Genomic DNA, 17,474 nt, shown 5'->3' on the forward strand with positions numbered 1-17,474 from the left:
GTACACTTTATTTTGTTACTTTTGTTGATGATTGTTCCAAGAAACTATGGATTTATGCTTTGAAGACAAAAGACCAAGTGTTGGAGAAGTTCAAACAATTTCATGTTTTGGTTTAAAGGTAGACAAGCAAGAAGCTGAAACATGTTCGTATTGACTAGGGTAGTGAGTATTGTCGACACTTTGATGTCTATTGCAAACTACAGAGTAAAGCACATGAAAAGACTCATCATAAAACTCCTAAATTAAATGGTTTAGAAGAGAGGATGAATCGAATACTTGTTGAGAGAGTGAGGTGTATACTCTTTGAAGCTAAGTTGCCTAAACGTTATTGGGGCGAGGCATTGTACACGACGATCCATATTATTAATCTTACTTTTATTGTCGCTTTGAATAGTGAGGTACCAGACAAGGTATGGTTTGGAAAGAATGTCAAGTATGATCATTTGGAAGTGTTTGACAAGGCTTTTGTGCATGTTCCAAAGGATGAAAGATCTAAGTTGGATGCAAAGTAAAAGAAGTGTATCTTCATTGGTTATGGTGACGCTGAATTTGGTTACAAGTTGTATAACCCTATAGAGAAAAAGGTTATTAGAAGTCGTGATGTAGTGTTCATGGAATACCAAACTATTGAAGACAATGATAAGATAGAGAAAACAACACCTGAGAGAGATAACATATTGGTTGATGGTGATCCAATTTGGTCACCTGTTCCTGATTTGGATACTACTTTTGGTAATATTCAGAATGATGAGCCACATGATTGTGTTGAGGATCATCGACTTGGAGATGAGATAAATATTCCAATAGGTGAAGATCGTGATTTGTCACGTGATGAGAATCTTAGTGATGCTTCTAAATCATCTTTAACCCAATTTAGGAGGTTTAAGAGGTAGAGACAACCATCCACAAGGTATGTTTCTAATGAGTATGTGAATTTCACCGATGAAGAGGAACCTGAGTGTTTTTGAGAGACCATGGAGAGTGAAGAAAGTCAAAAGTGGTTAGATGCAATGCATGGTGAAATTGCCAAAAGCAAAATGGACTTTAGAAAACAGGTGGATCTATAAAGTGAATCTTGAGAGTAACTCAAAGTCTCCAAGGTATAAAGTCATATTAGTGGTGAAAGGTTTTCGTCAAATAAAGGTTGTTGATTTTAATGAGGTTTTCTCACTTGTGGTAAAAATATCATCGACTAGAACCATGTTAAGCTTGACAGCTACTCTTGACGTAGAGGTAGAGCAAATTGACTTAAAAACGATTTTCCTTCATGGTGATTTGGAGGAAGAGATTTGCACGAAGCAACTTCATGGTTTCCTTGTTGAAGGCAAGGAAGACTATGTGTGTAGACTGAGAAATAGTCTATACAGAAAGTTTGAGTCTATTATGTGTGACCAAGGATACATGAAGACTACTTTTGACCATTGTGTATTCGTCAGAAAATTTTCTAACGATGATTTCATTATCCTGTTATTATATGTTGATGACATACTTATTGTTAGGAAAAATATTTCCAAGATTAATAGGTTTAAAATGAAGTTGGGCGAGTCATTTGCTTTAAAAGACATGGAAGCAACTAAATAGATTCTTGACATAAGAATCATGTGTGACAGAAAGGAGAAGAAACTTTGGATGGCACAAGAACAATATATTGAGAGACTGTTGTAAATATTTCAGATGGAAAACTCTAAGGTTGTAAATACTCCCCTTGCTACTCAATTTAAATTGAGTTCTGAACAAATTTCTTCCAGTGAAGATGAGAAAAGAGACATGAAACGAGTTCCCTATGTATCTGTTGTGGGTAGTTTGATATATGCAATGATGTGTACAAGGCCAAATATTGCGCATGTTGTTGGTATAGTCAATAGAGTTTTGTAAAAAAGTCTAGGTAGAGAACATTGGAATAATGTAAAATGGATTTTAAGGTATCTTTGTGGTACTACATGTATGAGACTTTGTTTTTTTGGAGGTGAAAAATCTATTTTGATAGGGTACTCCAACTCACGTGTGGCTGGAGATATTGACTCGAGGAAGTCCACTTCATGTTATATGATTAAATTTGTAAAGGGGTTGTGGCTTGACATTCCAAATTACATAAATGTGTAACATTGTGTACAACCGAGATATAGTTTGTTGCCATTACCGAAGCATGCAAAGAAATTTGCAGAAGCTCGGGTTTATTTCGGACAAATATGCATTATTTTTCAAATGTTAAAGTGTTATTCATCTTGGTCAGAATTCGACATTTCATAGTAGGTCTGAACACATTGATGTGAGGTATCATTGGATATGTGATGTTTTGGAAGCTAAGTTGTTGGAGTTGGCTAAAGTTCATATTGATTAGAATGGTTCTAATATGATGACTAAAGCATTACCAAGAGGGAAGTTTGAAACTTCTTGTTATATCACCGATTTGACAATTATCTCCACATAGTTGTGGAGGGAGATATGTTGGGTATTGGGCTCCCTTTCTATGTGGAGAAATACTCAAATATTGTAACTCATATGTCTAACTTATTCAAGTGGAGAAAGTTTGATTAGGATTGTAAGTGAGAAACTATTTTGATAAAAAGACAACCACAGAAAGAGAAAAGAGAAAAGAAAACTCAATTCTTGATTTTGTCAAACCAGTCTCAGTAAAACATCGATTGCGTATTCATTAACCATTGGATGGAGTTGATATTTGGACAACAGGTTCGCAACAGTTAGGTCTTCGTCGTAACATTTGGAGAGGGAGAAAACATGATCACACAGTAGCATATTTTTGGGATGTTTTTCTTCTTCTTGCTTTTTATTTGTAAGCTTGAGTGTTTTGTTATTTTTGCTGATGGTAGGCACAATTTGTGCATCATTTTAAGACTCTCTTGTATCCTTATTTGATTATAGTGGAGCTATTTCTTTGGTCTTGACGTCCCGTTGTTTTTACCCTTTCATTGAAGAGCTTTTCACGTTAAAATATTAGTGTTTTTTACACGCTTTTATTTGATCAATTTACTGTCATATATTTGTTATTACTTTTGACGAGTTCTTGCAAGTTAAAAGAATTTTATATCCACTGCGTATTTGTATTTTTGTGTTAATTTCTCATTGGACCAGAGTTTAAAAAAAATTATATTATTACTAATATTTGAAACCATTTATAAGATTATTAACTATATTATCAAGTCTAAAAGTAGTTTATAAGAGCAGGGCCGGCTCAACACGTTATGAGGCCTAAAGCGAAATTATTAGATAAGGCCTTTTCAAAATTTAATAAATAAATTATTAATATTTTATTTAATAATTATATAAATTTTGTTTAACAAAATTAATGACATTTTCAAATCTATTTTCTCTATATTTTTCAAATAATGAAATAAGACATTTCAACGGTTATACGGCAACAGCAGACACTCATGTAAAATTTTCCATATTTTAGTTGAATAAGAAAAGAATGTGTATATATTGTAGCACTCAAGTAACTCATGTTAACAATATATTCACTATTTATCTCATGATCTCTCCATTTATAACTAGTATTTCTCATATTAATGATGTACTCACCTTTTATCTCATGATTATTCAATTTATAATTAATATTTCTCTCATCTCTACTGTTTTAATTAACCAATTTAGTTGTACTGAGATAAGTATTAAATAATTTGTAATAAAAACAAAATATTTTATTTAATTTATATAAAATTTTATCAAAATTAGTTTTAAAAATATTAAAATGTGAAGCCTTTTTCATAGATAAAAAAATATTTGAGGCATTTTTTTAAGTAAAAAATTTTGTTTTTTTAGAGAGGCCTAAAGCGCTTGCTTTAGTGGCCTTACCCTTGGACCGGCTCTGAGAAAGAGACATGTGTCACCCTATGGCTACTTTTTTAAGGATGAACAAGAGGAAATTCAAAATCTAATAAAGTATTTTAAAAAGTTTATGTTTTTCAATAAAAAAAGTAGTACTTTAAAAATTAGAAATAAAGAAAGTATACACAAGAGAATCACACAAATTACTTGTCCAATAGTTTGGTACTTAAGATTCGACATAATAGCTGCAGCAGTACAATGTAGTAGTGCTTACGTAAGTAAACCTAGGTGTTGCATTTGTTTCTAACAATTTCCTTCTTCTTTCCTATTCTATATGAGAGAGAGGTCCCTACAAAACCAATCAATGGTTAGAGCCATAGTCACAACCAAAGAACAAATGAACAAGTCTTCACGTGTCTCATGGACCAACACATGTCCCACCAATTAACTTCATGTCTTAGTTCAATAGTAGCACAAAGCCTACTTGATAAAAAAACCTTACTTAAATTATAAATTATTGTTAATTTAGTTCATATATTAAATTTTGTTAGCAAATATTTTAAATTAATATGCCTCTAAATATGTTACTCCATGTTGAGAATTAGACTTCAACCTAATCCGCCATAACTATATTTTTGCAATATAATATCGTGTTTCATTTAATTTGTTATGATTTCAATGGTCTTCCTTAATCAATAAATGTCTATCACGACGAAAAATTCGTTATAGTTTCAACTATTATATTTATCAACGACTTCAAATTTTAATCATAAATAACATTATTTTGACAGAATTAAAGTACACAATTTCTTTTCAAAACATCTATCTCATTTCTCAGTCGTCTACTCATTTGAGTATGAGAGTATCTGCAAATACCATATAAGGAGACTAAATATTTTCTTAGCTACACCATCCTAACTACCCCTAATTATATCAAATTAGGCGTTAATTATATTTGTTATGTAAAACTCAAAATGCTGCTCTTAATAACATGTGAATAAAATGATAAAAACTTTACAAGTTAAGAGATGACGACACATCTTGAATAATGACTTAAATAGTGTAAATCGAACATTTGTTGTATGATTGTATCTAGGGAGTCCAAGAAGAAGATTATTTGTAATTCACTCTCTCTTGAATCCAAAGGCCATGAGTCCTTCTCATCCAATCTAATAGCAGGATACGTGATGTTTACATTCCAACAATATTGGATTCCAACATTTTCAACATACGTGTAGGCTAGATAGAAGTGATTATTGAGGGGTACCATACCATTCAAAATGGTAAATAATAAATATGCAATGTAGCTCAAGCAAAAGGACCTATTTCTAAATTTAGAAAAAGTATCCTTAAATTGGTTAATGAACAAAAACGAAATTCAAAGTACACGTCTTTCCTTCGTGTTACTACTATATGTAAATGTGGTCACAACTGTTTGGAGACAGAAAAAGTTACAAGATTTGTGAGATCTCTTTTTGTTGTTACTTTTGCTCTTCAACTTGGCTTCCAAATGATGGCTTTTATTCTTCTCTTTTAACATCCTAGCTAATATCGGATTAAAATAAATTTTAATATGAGACATTTTAAATTCATAATAATATTTAAATATAATTACTAAATATTTTAGAAATTTTAAAATATAAAATTATTCATTGAATTAATATAATCAAGTTGGTATAATATTTTTTAATTGATAATAAAGTCAATTGATTTAATATTTATCGAAACAATATTAATTTTGATTTTGAAAATATATTAAAATATTAGACCTTTTTAACAAGTAAAATCATTTTTAGACCTAAATCAATATTTTGGTGACTTTACTTTTGGATTGTCCTTTAATGCACTCCAAAAACAAAAATATTTTTGCAAATCATATCATGTTTTTATTAATTTTACTCAAATAGATTATTTAAGTGAGCATGCATATATTAGGTTCAGTATCTAATCATTTATATTTATGTATATTATATTAACTATTCGCGTAATTTATTTGAATGTAACCAAAAGAAAAAGGGCGACCAACAAAATTAAATTAAACAAAAATCCTAAAACTCTTCTTCCTAAGTAGACAGTCCTCATACGTATTCTCACGAGTTACAACTTAGGAATAGTTGACTTAGCCACTCAAAAACTTCTTTAAATTCTGTCCAAAACATTAAGTTCCACCACACTCAACCACTTTATAATTTTTTTATTTGTGCTCACAAACAAACAATCCAAACACAAAAAATGAAACACCACCCAATTAGCCTATTTGGACAACACAACATTTTTTTTCTCAAATTCTTCATTATCTTGTTCCTTAGTTGTATAGCCACAAGATTCAACTTTTGTCTTTCCAACATCCCTTCATCACTAAAAACACTTCCACTTGTAGGACATTTGAGTTTTGATGAACTTAGCCTTACCAAAGCATCAAGAGATTTTGGCAATAGGTACCAATATCATCCAATGGCAATTTTGTATCCAAATTCAGTTTCTGACATTGCAAACACAATAAAACATATATGGAACATGGGACATAGCTCTCATCTTACTGTTGCAGCAAGAGGACATGGACATTCACTTTCAGGACAAGCACAAACTCATGGAGGAATTGTGATTAACATGGAATCACTTAAGGTTTATGAAATGAATGTAGATGTTATAGGGAATGATTCTCCTTATATTGATGTCTCAGGTGGTGAGTTGTGGATAAATATCTTGCATGAGAGTTTAAGATATGGGTTGACACCTAGATCATGGACAGATTATTTGCATTTAACAGTTGGTGGTACTCTTTCAAATGCTGGTGTAAGTGGACAAGCTTTTAAGCATGGTCCTCAGATAAGTAATGTTCAGCAACTAGAGATTGTTACAGGTTTGTATATAAAACCATCTTTTGAATTTGTCTAGCTTTTTTAAACTACTATTTGTCTTTATTTTAGGAAAATTTTGAGTATGTTAAGTTATTTTTTTTTTTTGGAAAGAGAAATTATTATTAAGAAAAGTAACATTACCGTCCGTGATTTGAACTCTGTCACTTGAATGTACAATGTCAAACTCTTACCACTAAATTGACATCTGAAAGACTCTTACCACTTGTATGTGAATCTAATTATTGGTTGCAAATTAGTTTTCATTTTGATTAATAAAAGGTGGTTAATAATGAGTGCAGGAACAGGGGAAGTGGTAAACTGTTCTAAGGATCAGAATGGAGAACTCTTTCACAGTGTTCTTGGAGGACTTGGTCAATTTGGCATTATAACAAGGGCAAGAATTCTCCTTGAACCAGCCCCTTCAATGGTACTAATGAATTAATGCATACAATTATGAAGCTCTTTTAATTTGGATTACTGCTTTGTAAGCATCAATTACTCACTAGCACCATTGAAAGCCTTCCAATGAATGGCACGGATTAGCGTCCGATACTGATACGACACAGAAATCTCAATTATATTTAATTAGTTTATTTTCTCAAATTATTATCAATATCAACGTATTAATTAGTGTCCGTTTCATGTTCGGTCTCCGTATCAGTATGCGTGTTTTATTGACCAATTGACATCAAATGAAATTTTATTGTTTGCAACAGGTAAAATGGATTAGAGTGCTATATTCAGATTTCACAGCATTTACTAATGATCAAGAGAGATTAATATCTGAAGAAAATGCATTTGATTACATTGAAGGATTTGTAATAATAAACAGAACTGGTCTACTAAATAACTGGAGATCATCTTTCAACCCACAAGACCCTCTTCAAGCAACTCATTTTAAATCAGATGGAAAAACTCTCTTCTGCCTTGAATTGGCCAAATACTTCAATTTCCAAGAAATGGATATAGTAAATCAGGTAAGTGTGAAACTACTCAATTTAACTTTTTTTATTTTTTATGAAAATATATATGTAGATATTTAAATCATTAATACTTATTTTGTCTCTGAAATATCAACTCAGTATTACAAAATTTTCAATAAATTGTCATTATTATAATGATAAAAAAAAATACACAAATCAACTTTCTCTAACTATAAATATGTTTGTTCTTTTTTTTTTTTTTTATGCAGGAAGTTGAGAGACATTTGTCACATTTAAACTATATCCAATCAACCCTTTTTCAAACAGAAGTTACATATGTAGAGTTCTTAGACAGAGTGCATGTATCTGAGATCAAATTGCGTTCAAAAGGTTTGTGGGATGTTCCACATCCATGGCTCAATCTATTTATACCAAAAAGCAAAATACACAGTTTTGCACAACTCGTCTTTGGGAATATTCTAACACAAACAAGCAATGGCCCTGTCCTTATCTACCCAGTAAATAAATCAAAGTATGTATTTTTTACCAGTCAACACTTAAGAATATGCTTGTTAAGTTTATTTTGTAAATAAATCACTTTTTCTATAGAAAAAATTATTATATTTGAAAGTTTTTATTTTTTGTATTTTTTGAAAAAATTATAATTTAAAAATTAATTCAAATTAGACACTGTTTTTAATAGTTAATCAAAAATATTATTTTTTGTAATTGATTTTTTCTTTAAAAGTGATTTTTATTAGGGTAGATTAACACAAAACAACTTTTATTTGTTTCTTTAAATTATTGATTATCAAAATCATTTTTTTATAGTATATAACAAACACTAATTATAATTAGAAGGGAAAATTTAAATTATTGAAATATAATTAGAAGTTTGTGTAAAAAAGTTAGAATTTAATTTGTATGTACTGATGGTATAAAATATTTTATATTGTCAATATATCACAGCTATTTATTTCCATTACTTTAGAAGTGATTATCATACAAGATAAATATTTTTGAATATCATATGATTGTAATTTACCATATGTATAAAAAAAAATTACGCTGACGTTTATATAAATTAAATCCAAAAAATTATAGTGTAGCATAGTTATTAAACTACAATTCTGAATTGAATGTATAAATTTTGTATATATGCAGGTGGGACAATAGAACATCTGTTGTTATTCCAGATGAAGATATTTTCTACTTAGTGGCATTTCTTTCCTCTGCAGATACTTCTTCCAATGGAAGCGATAGCTTAGAACATATATTAAGTCAAAACAAAAGAATTTTAGAGGTTTGTGAAAGAGCTAATCTTGGAGTGAAGCAATATTTGCCTCAATACAATACACAAGACGAATGGAGGGCCCATTTTGGTACACATTGGGAGGGTTTTAGACAAAGAAAATTTGTTTATGACCCATTTGCAATACTTGCTCCTGGCCAAAGAATATTTCAAAAAACAATAATCTCTACATGACTTCAGCCATCGATCACATTTTGTGATTATTAGTTTATTAAAATGAAAATGCCCCTTTTGGCACATGTGACACATGGAAAATGTTATTTGATTAGACAGATTTGGATACGGACCGCACACATTGTAAAGGAGAACCGTTGATAGCGTACAGTTAAAAGGGAGAAAGAGAGATTTAGAAAATTTGAATGGTCATGTTTTTATTTCTGCCAAGTTAATTAGGAATTTTGTCTATGTATATCATTATTGAATTGAATATTGATGCAAAAATTACCAAACGTGGTTATTATTTTTTTTTTATAATTGCAGATAATAATATTTTATTGGAGTATAGAGAGTTAACCTAAATTATAATTGAAGATAATAATATTTTAGTGGAGTATATAGAGGACTTAACTTAAATTATAAGTCTTTCAACATATAATGAGGATCTAAAATGAGCTAATTATGACGAAAAACAAAGAATATTTCAAGTCAAGACTCTATAATAGTTTTTAGTTTTATTTATATTTAATTTGAATTGTAATAATTTTAGTTAAGTTGTGTAAGCCCAATATGGGTATAGAAAATTGACTTTTGACCCATTTTAAGAATAAGATAAATTGTGAGAGTCTCATCTTAGATAACTTTGAAATGAATTAGAATTTCTCTAATGAGAATTGTAAGTGAGATGTGTCTCCTCTTTGAGTTCTTGTATTAGAACTTGTTTGAATCTTATCAATGGATTCCTTACCATTGTGGCGCCTTCTTCATATTCTCCATCTAACTCATGTTTGTTTGTTTATTTATTTTTCCTTTTATTTTACCACTTTATATCAAAAAATCACTTGGTTAGATCTTCAATCTCATGTGAAAGCACTTAAATTCACATCATTTGATATTCAGAGCTTGTCACCAAGTGGTAACATTTGTTCTTAATTTTTGTTTTTAAGTTTTTAATGTTCTTGAAGTTCTTCGAAAATTTGAAATTTTATGTTAATTTCTTGAAATTTAATGTTTGTTTTAGTGTAATCTTGAGTTGTTAGTTGATTATAAGTGTTATAATATGTGTGAGATGGTTTAGTTTGATGATTTTTTACTTCATTTTGTGTGAAATTTGAAATCTGAAGTTGCTGGAGAAAATTCGCAGAAAAAAAAATATGCATTCATCTTTTTCACTTGCAATTGTTTGATCCAAAATTTCACTTGAAAATTTATTTTTGATATTATTTCTTCCATACAAGTTCCATTCTGGAAATTCAAAAGGCTAAATTGATTAAAAAAATGAGAGGAATTCGAATATGCAGAGAAAAAAAAATACAAGTACTGCGAAAAAGCGATTCTGCACAAAAGCACTTTTGAAAAAAAGCATTTTGCAAAAAAAAAAAATTTCCAGAATTGTTCTTAATGAAACATCAAACATCTTTTGCATTCTTCTTGTCTACTTTAGGCATTGCAAGTTTGATTTTAGTATCTTACCTCTCACATATTTGGATCACTTAGTCATTTATTCTAATTTTTCTTGTTTCTTTTATAATCTACTTGAGTGTGTCTTCATTTACCTAGTTTTTCTTTCTTGTTTCCTGTTTGTTGATGTCTTAGAGTTTTCCTTCTTGAAACTCTTGTGTTGATAGCTTTTGTGGACTTGTTACATTGTGTTTCGATTCTTTGATTTGGATTTTTATTTGGGTTCTTTTTAAGAACTTGAAAGAGGAGTTTGAGTAGAAAAAGACAAGAGTGCACATCATTGAAAAAAAAACCATCATTGAGTGATATACACGAGTGATACATTTCTTGAGTCTAAACACTTAGTAAGTAGTGAAAGCCTTTTTTTTTTTTTTTTTTCTTATCTTGTTCTTGTTATTTACTTGATTATTGTGATACTAGTTGATTTGTTGTTTTCGAAATCATGAGTGAAAGTGAACCAAATCCAATTTCTCCTTGAATCACTTATCTTATGGGTCACTTTACAAAAATATTGAATACTCAAATGAATGCCTTGAGAGAAGAGTTTGTGAATCAAAGAGATATGAGATCTCACCATGGAAGATCTTCTAAGAAAAAGATAGGTTTGAAATTGAGAAAGAAAGAAGATATAAATATTATGATGAGAAGGAAATAAGGTATGAGAAGAGATTGAGAGAAAAAGAAAGAAGATATGAAAATTATGATGAGGAGGAAATGAGGTATGAAATGAGAGATAGAGAAAAAGAAAAAAGATATAGAGATTATGCTGATGATGAAATAAGATATGAAAAGAGAGATAGGGCAAAAGCAATGAGGCAAATAGATTTCGAGAAAAGACACAGAGAATATAAAAAGGAGGAATGAGAAAAAGAAAAAAAAAAGGAAAACATATCATATGAAGAATACATTAGAGATTTTGTATTGAATCCGGAGTATGTGAAATATCTTTATGAAAATGGATATACAAAATAGGCAAGAAAAGTAGAGAAGCTAGCCTTGAGAGAAAAATAGAAAATCAACGAACAAAAAGAGAAAGAGGAAAAAAATAAGTTAGCCTTGAGAGAGAAATTGAAAATTAAAGAAAAGAAAGGTGAAGTTGAACAAAATTTGAGAGATAAAGAGCAAGAAATTGAGTCTTACTATTTTCCTAACTTTGTTAATTCTTATGTTCAAAAGTTTGAAAATAGATCTCCAAAAGAGGAATGCCCACAACTCATTAAAGTTAAAGGTGATTGGCCAAATGTTTCTCAAAATGATCCTTGCAAGAAATTTTTTGGGTTGAATCTAGAAACTTTAATTCTTCTACTACTTTAATTCATGTTTCTCTTAAATTGTTTGACAATTTTCTTCCTCCTGTGCTTGATAGGTTTGCAAATATTCATGTTGAAATGCCTAACTTGTGTTATTTCCATAAGCCTCATTTGAAAGTTGAAACCATGATGCATCAAGTGTTTAACCCATATTATTCTTCTAAACTTGATTTGGGAATTATGAGCCAAGACTTGAATGATTTTCTTGATAAATGTGTTGTTGTGTTTTCTAAAGTAACTTTGGTTCATGACAAAAAATTTGAAGAATGTGTTGGGATTCTTAAGAAACATTTGTTTGTAACTTAAATACTGAGTCTTGTGTTAAAAATAAAGTTAGTATCTTGAGATTTTCTATGAAGGGTAAATGTTTGCATGTGGAATTAGTTGATAGTTGCACTCCTACACCTCTCCTTACTCTTTCTTTTATTGACAAATCTTTAAACTTCCATATGATACTCCTGATTTGTTTGAGAGGCTTTTCTTGTTTCAAAAAGAACATTCATTTGTTTATGATAAAAGGAATGTCCATGAGGCTTAACATGCGTTGAAGCTTTTGGAAATACAAAGAAACTTCTTGTTTGTCTCCAATTCCAATCCAAGGAAGGTAACATTGGTACATGAATATATTGGATTGTTGAATGCAAAAAGTGAAATTGTGCTTCACCTACTTAATACATTTAGTGGTTTTTCACAATTTCCATTTGATCCTGGTGGTAGCGTTAACATTGTTCTCCATGTCTTTGAGTTGTGTTTTTCTTCTTGTAGGTTATGATTGAGTTAAATTCGAGGTCGAATTTCTTCTAAGAAATAGGGAATGACGAGGACCTAAAATAAGCTAATTAGGACGGAAAACAAAAAATATTTCAAATCAAGACTTTATAATAGTTTTTAGTTTTATTTGTGTTTAATTTAAATCGTAATAATTTTAGTTAAGTTGTGTAAGCCCAATATGGGTATAGAGAATCGGCTTTTTGCCCATTTTAGGAATAAGGTAAATCCTTCTTTAAATACCTTGTAAGAGTCTCATTTTGAATAATTTTGAAATGAATTAGGATTTCTCTAATAAGAATTGTGAGTGAGATGTGTCTCTTCTTTGAGTTCTTGTATTAAAACTTGCTTGAATCTTATCAATGGATTCTTTACCATTGTGGCGATTGCACATTGATTTATCAATCATCCTTGATTGTGGTGCCTTCTTCATATTCTCCATCTAACCCATGTTTGTTTATTTTTTTTCCCTTTTATTTTACCACTTTATATCAAGAAATCACTTGGTTAGATCTTCAATCTCATGTGGAAGCACTCAAATCTACATCAACATATTCACTAATGACTAGATAAACAACTCTATGGGTCAAAAGGAAAAATGAAGCCAATGAGAGGAGTGTTTGTTGAGAAAAAATTTCAATTTAATATTTTGATGAAAATAAATAAAAAATTAATTAAGAATGTTAATTATGATTCTAAATATTATGCTAATTTAACTTGTGTTTTTGAGTGTATTGATTTAAAGATATGATTTAAACAAAGCAAAGAAATCAACATAAAAAGACAAGAAACTGAACAAACAAGAATGGAGAACATTCTTAACAAAATCTGGAAAATGGAGAATGTTCTCCAGTTTCAAGAATGATTATCACAACTCCAAAATCAATCAATCTCCACTAGTTAAAAGAAGTTTTAGCCTCTGGATTTTACATCTATATCATCAGCACTTGGCAAGGAACAAACTGAGATGATCAGATTCAAAGAAACTACTTGAATCACAAAGAGAGAAGATCACAAATTAGCAAGACCAAACTGATTTGAACCTTCTCCAGCTTGACTATCAAGAACAAAGAATATTCTTAATAGCATTTTGATCATTCTCCAGCATGTTAACATTAATCTCCAGCATGCTAACATCATTCTCCAACATGTTAAACATCAATCTCCAGAATGATCATTAGTCTCTAGAATGATCAGATATATCTCTAGAATGATCAGATCCGTCTCCAGAATGATCGGATCAGTCTTTAGAATGATCAGATCAGTCTCTAGAATGTTCAAACTAGTCTCTAGAATGATCATCAGTCTCCAGAATTTTCAACATCATTCTCCAGTAGACTGTCATCATTCTTGAAGTTGTTTTGGTAGAATCAAATCTCCAAATCAAAGAAATATCATTAAAAAATATATTTGATCAAGAACAAAGAAAAACGCTCAGTCAAACAGATTTCATAAAATGTTCAAAGGATCATTAAACACAAAATAAATTTGATCAAGAACAAAGAAAAACGCTCAGTCAAACAGATTTCATAAAATGTTCAAAGGCTAGAATATTTTTATTCATATATACTGGTTTTGGTCAAAACTGACAAAGTACTACCAACAACTCTTTGACCATTATTAAATGTCCTAAAAGCCTATAAAAGGAAGGCCAATGCTCAAGAATAAGTTAGAGCTTCAAGTACTAAGCAATTCATCACTTATTTCAATCATATTTGAATTTCTCTCACTCACACACATTGAATCAGTTCTGATTTTTCCCATTCGATTCTTAGAATCATTCTCATTTATTTTGCTGTCCAAGAATCAGAACTCAAACAAGTGTTGAGCCTTCTCTGATTCTAACAAAACAATCTCATCATTATTGTAAAAATCGAACTATAAGAGTTTAGTATAGTTTGGGTAGATTGTAAGAAATCCTATCAAGGTTGATAGATGACTTGATTGAACTCCTTTCTGGGTGGAAAGGTTTTAACTTTGTAACAGATCAAGGTTGATCTGAGCTAGGTGTTGTAAAACCAAGAAGGTTCTTTGTTTTGAGCACTTGGTGAAAAATTTCACGGTTGTGAGGACTGGACGTAACCCGAGTTGGGTGAACCATGATATATCCTTGTGTGGTATCTCTTTCCTTATCTATTTACTTTCAGTATGATTGATTATCAACTTAAATACATAAATTGAATTATTGATTTTAAGTAACCAAGAACGTTTTCCGTTTTCTAGTTAAAACCAAGAACATTCTTCGTTTTCTGTTTTCACAACCAAGATCAATCTTGAGTTATATTTTTAAGCTTTTAATAGGAAATTTTAAATAGGAACATTTACAATTCAAATCCCATTTTCTTGTAAATCGACATTGCTACTTCAGTGTTGTCATATCCAAAGTTATTGGCACGGAGGTTGAAAGGGTTGTCCTTCCATTGTAGTGAAAAATCTCACCCTCTTCACCAATGTTTGTAAAAACAATTAAGGTAGTCAGTTCTTGAGGAATTGGAAATTTGATTGATGTTGATCAAATATATCACTTTGTCAAGTCTAAAAGTTAAATAAGATGATGTGACATTGAAGGACCAATATGATAGTCTAAATTAGAACACGTATTCAAAGAACAATTTGATTGATATAAAAATTATGATGATGTAAAAAAAACATTTCCCTCTTTTTGCTCGTTACCACCATATTTTATTGTCTCTTACCTTGTGAAACACAAGAGTTCTTCCATCATAATGACACTTTATCATCTTGTTCTTCTTCCATCGTTGATTTTATACAACAGTTCTTCCTTTGTTGTAGTGGTTTAACTTTTTAAATCGAAGAATATGAAACATTTTTTATTGTTCATGGATTTTTGTCATTGCATGTTTGTCACTTCGTTCATTATTTTTAGTGATTGTGTGGTTTGTTGGTTCATTTTTTTAAGGTTTCGGTTTATTCATTGTTTGTTCGCTGTTTTGTGGGAGTTTGGATTTATTCCTTGTTGGTTCAATGTTTTGTGAGGGTTTGAGTGTATTCATTGTTGGTTCATCTTTATAGTTTGAGTTTATTCATTATTGGTTGATGTTGGTTTTGAGATTATCATTGTTGGTTCTGTCTAGTTTTGGTTTTGGATTATCTTTATTGTCTTAAAAGATAAATGTTGTTGGTTATTTGATAATGAATTTGTTATTTTATTTATTGTATAGGATGGATGAAATGATTAGTATGATATTTCAACATGGAGGAAATTTGCACATAAATGAGAAAATGAAACTTGAGTATGTTGGTGGCAAAATAGACATGTGGGATAACATAAACCCCGATACCAACAACTTTATTGATTTTGTTACTTTGGTGAAAAATTGTAGAGACACTACTACAAAAAATGGTTTTAATAGCACTTCTACATAAAAGTGCTATAATATAGTGTGCAGTTGTGGTTAATGATTCCGCTTCTTTGATTAGGTGCTATAAAATGGTGTGCATTTAATAGCATATATTGTGATATAAATAAAAGATAAGAAAAAAGTGTCTTATTGTGTGACTCGTGATCTACTACATTAAAACAAAAATGAATAAAATAAAACTCTAAAGGACTCTTTGAAACCTTTGCTCCACCACCTTCTTCAGTTTTACCAAAATACATATTTCTTTCATAAAATTGTCGCTTATAATACCTCACCACCATCGTTGTCGATCGAGTGAACCACGTCTCTGCCACATCTCTTGAGACCAATACACCACAAATAACCACAAAAATTGTCCCCTCGTGAGAAACTCCTTTTGAAACCCTAGTTCTTGTTTTAGTGATATCTCAACACCTGAGCCACCAACATGTGGTGTGACATTGCATCCCTCAAACACCCAACCCTTGCCGTCGTATAACTCATATTGCTGATGGTTGTCGTAGCAACTGCTCGCTCATTGTTGTTGGAGTAACCTTGTCGTTGGAGTAAAACCGGTAACCTTCATAGTCGTGATAATATGTCATCACTTGCAGTGAGTATTCCTTTCATTCTTGACCTACTTAGTAGCTCTGGAAACATCCATGCAATGTTTATTGCTGCACTCAACTACAAGCCAATCGTGGACCTCAAAGGCATTACTTCCATTCTTTCCACTATTATGACACGTGTCATGCATCAAGTAATTTTTCCATTGCTTAGGCTTCTGAACCTTGATTGGTTAGTTTAATGTTATAATGGTTGTGTTTTATGGTTTTCATCGTTGTAGGTGGGAGTTCAAATCAAGACATCATATTGCGTGCGTAGGATTGTTCCCCCACTATCAGTTAATATTGAGGATGCTTCTCATAGTGAAATTGAAATCGAGAAGGCTCTTTAAGTACGCTAGTAAAAGCATGCCTTAAAAAATCATCTTGTTCCTTCCTTGCTTTTATCGGAATTGTATGCTATTTATGAGATAGTTGGTTGAGTATCACTCATTATTTGAAACATTCAGTTTTATTTAACGAATTTTAAGTGATTGTTTGTGTTTATATCATAGGTTTTTACTCTTGTAATCATTTGTTATGTTCCATATTTTTGTTATTCTTGTGCAAATAAGCACTTTACTTGTAGGAGAGGTTGCAAGCTGTGTGTTTTAAATGTATGTTTGTAGATGTCAATTGAAAATATGTGGAATTGATTATATATATAGACATATACTCTTAGGATAAAAGCATAATCATGTCTTAACAACAAAAAAACACTTAGATTTGAACCCCTAGTTTTGACTATTCTTTCAAGAATTATGTCATCAAAATTCTTATAAATAGGGTGGACCATTTGAAGAGCTTTGAATTCTTAGTAGTATTATAGTATAATCCCTTGCTTTAATGCTTAATTTTTTCATAATTATGTCATCATATTTTTTTTCTGTTACAACTTATAAGGCAGCTATCAAGTGTAATGAAAGAGTG

At 30.6% G+C, this 17,474-nt stretch overlaps 1 protein-coding gene across 2 annotated transcripts; it reads left to right on the forward strand.

Moving 5' to 3' along the window:
* Nucleotides 1–5,741: 5,741 nt before the first annotated feature.
* LOC101493924 (cytokinin dehydrogenase 6-like) lies at nucleotides 5,742–9,384 on the forward strand. Of its 2 annotated transcripts, none has more exons than XM_027337737.2 (5): nucleotides 5,742–6,649; nucleotides 6,947–7,074; nucleotides 7,364–7,624; nucleotides 7,840–7,960; nucleotides 8,735–8,937. In XM_027337737.2, exons 1-5 carry the CDS (start codon nucleotides 6,019–6,021, stop codon nucleotides 8,785–8,787), a joined length of 1,194 nt encoding a protein of 397 aa, XP_027193538.1. In that variant the 5' UTR covers nucleotides 5,742–6,018; the 3' UTR covers nucleotides 8,788–8,937. The 2 variants fall into 2 exon arrangements, with proteins under 2 accessions (XP_027193538.1, XP_012574863.1); XM_012719409.3 differs by having other exon boundaries at nucleotides 5,748–6,649; nucleotides 7,840–8,102; nucleotides 8,735–9,384.
* The last annotated feature ends 8,090 nt before the right edge of the window (nucleotides 9,385–17,474 follow it).

The sequence above is a fragment of the Cicer arietinum genome, chromosome 6 (assembly GCF_000331145.2).
Source record: "Cicer arietinum cultivar CDC Frontier isolate Library 1 chromosome 6, Cicar.CDCFrontier_v2.0, whole genome shotgun sequence".
In the NCBI taxonomy this organism is placed as follows: domain Eukaryota; kingdom Viridiplantae; phylum Streptophyta; class Magnoliopsida; order Fabales; family Fabaceae; genus Cicer; species Cicer arietinum.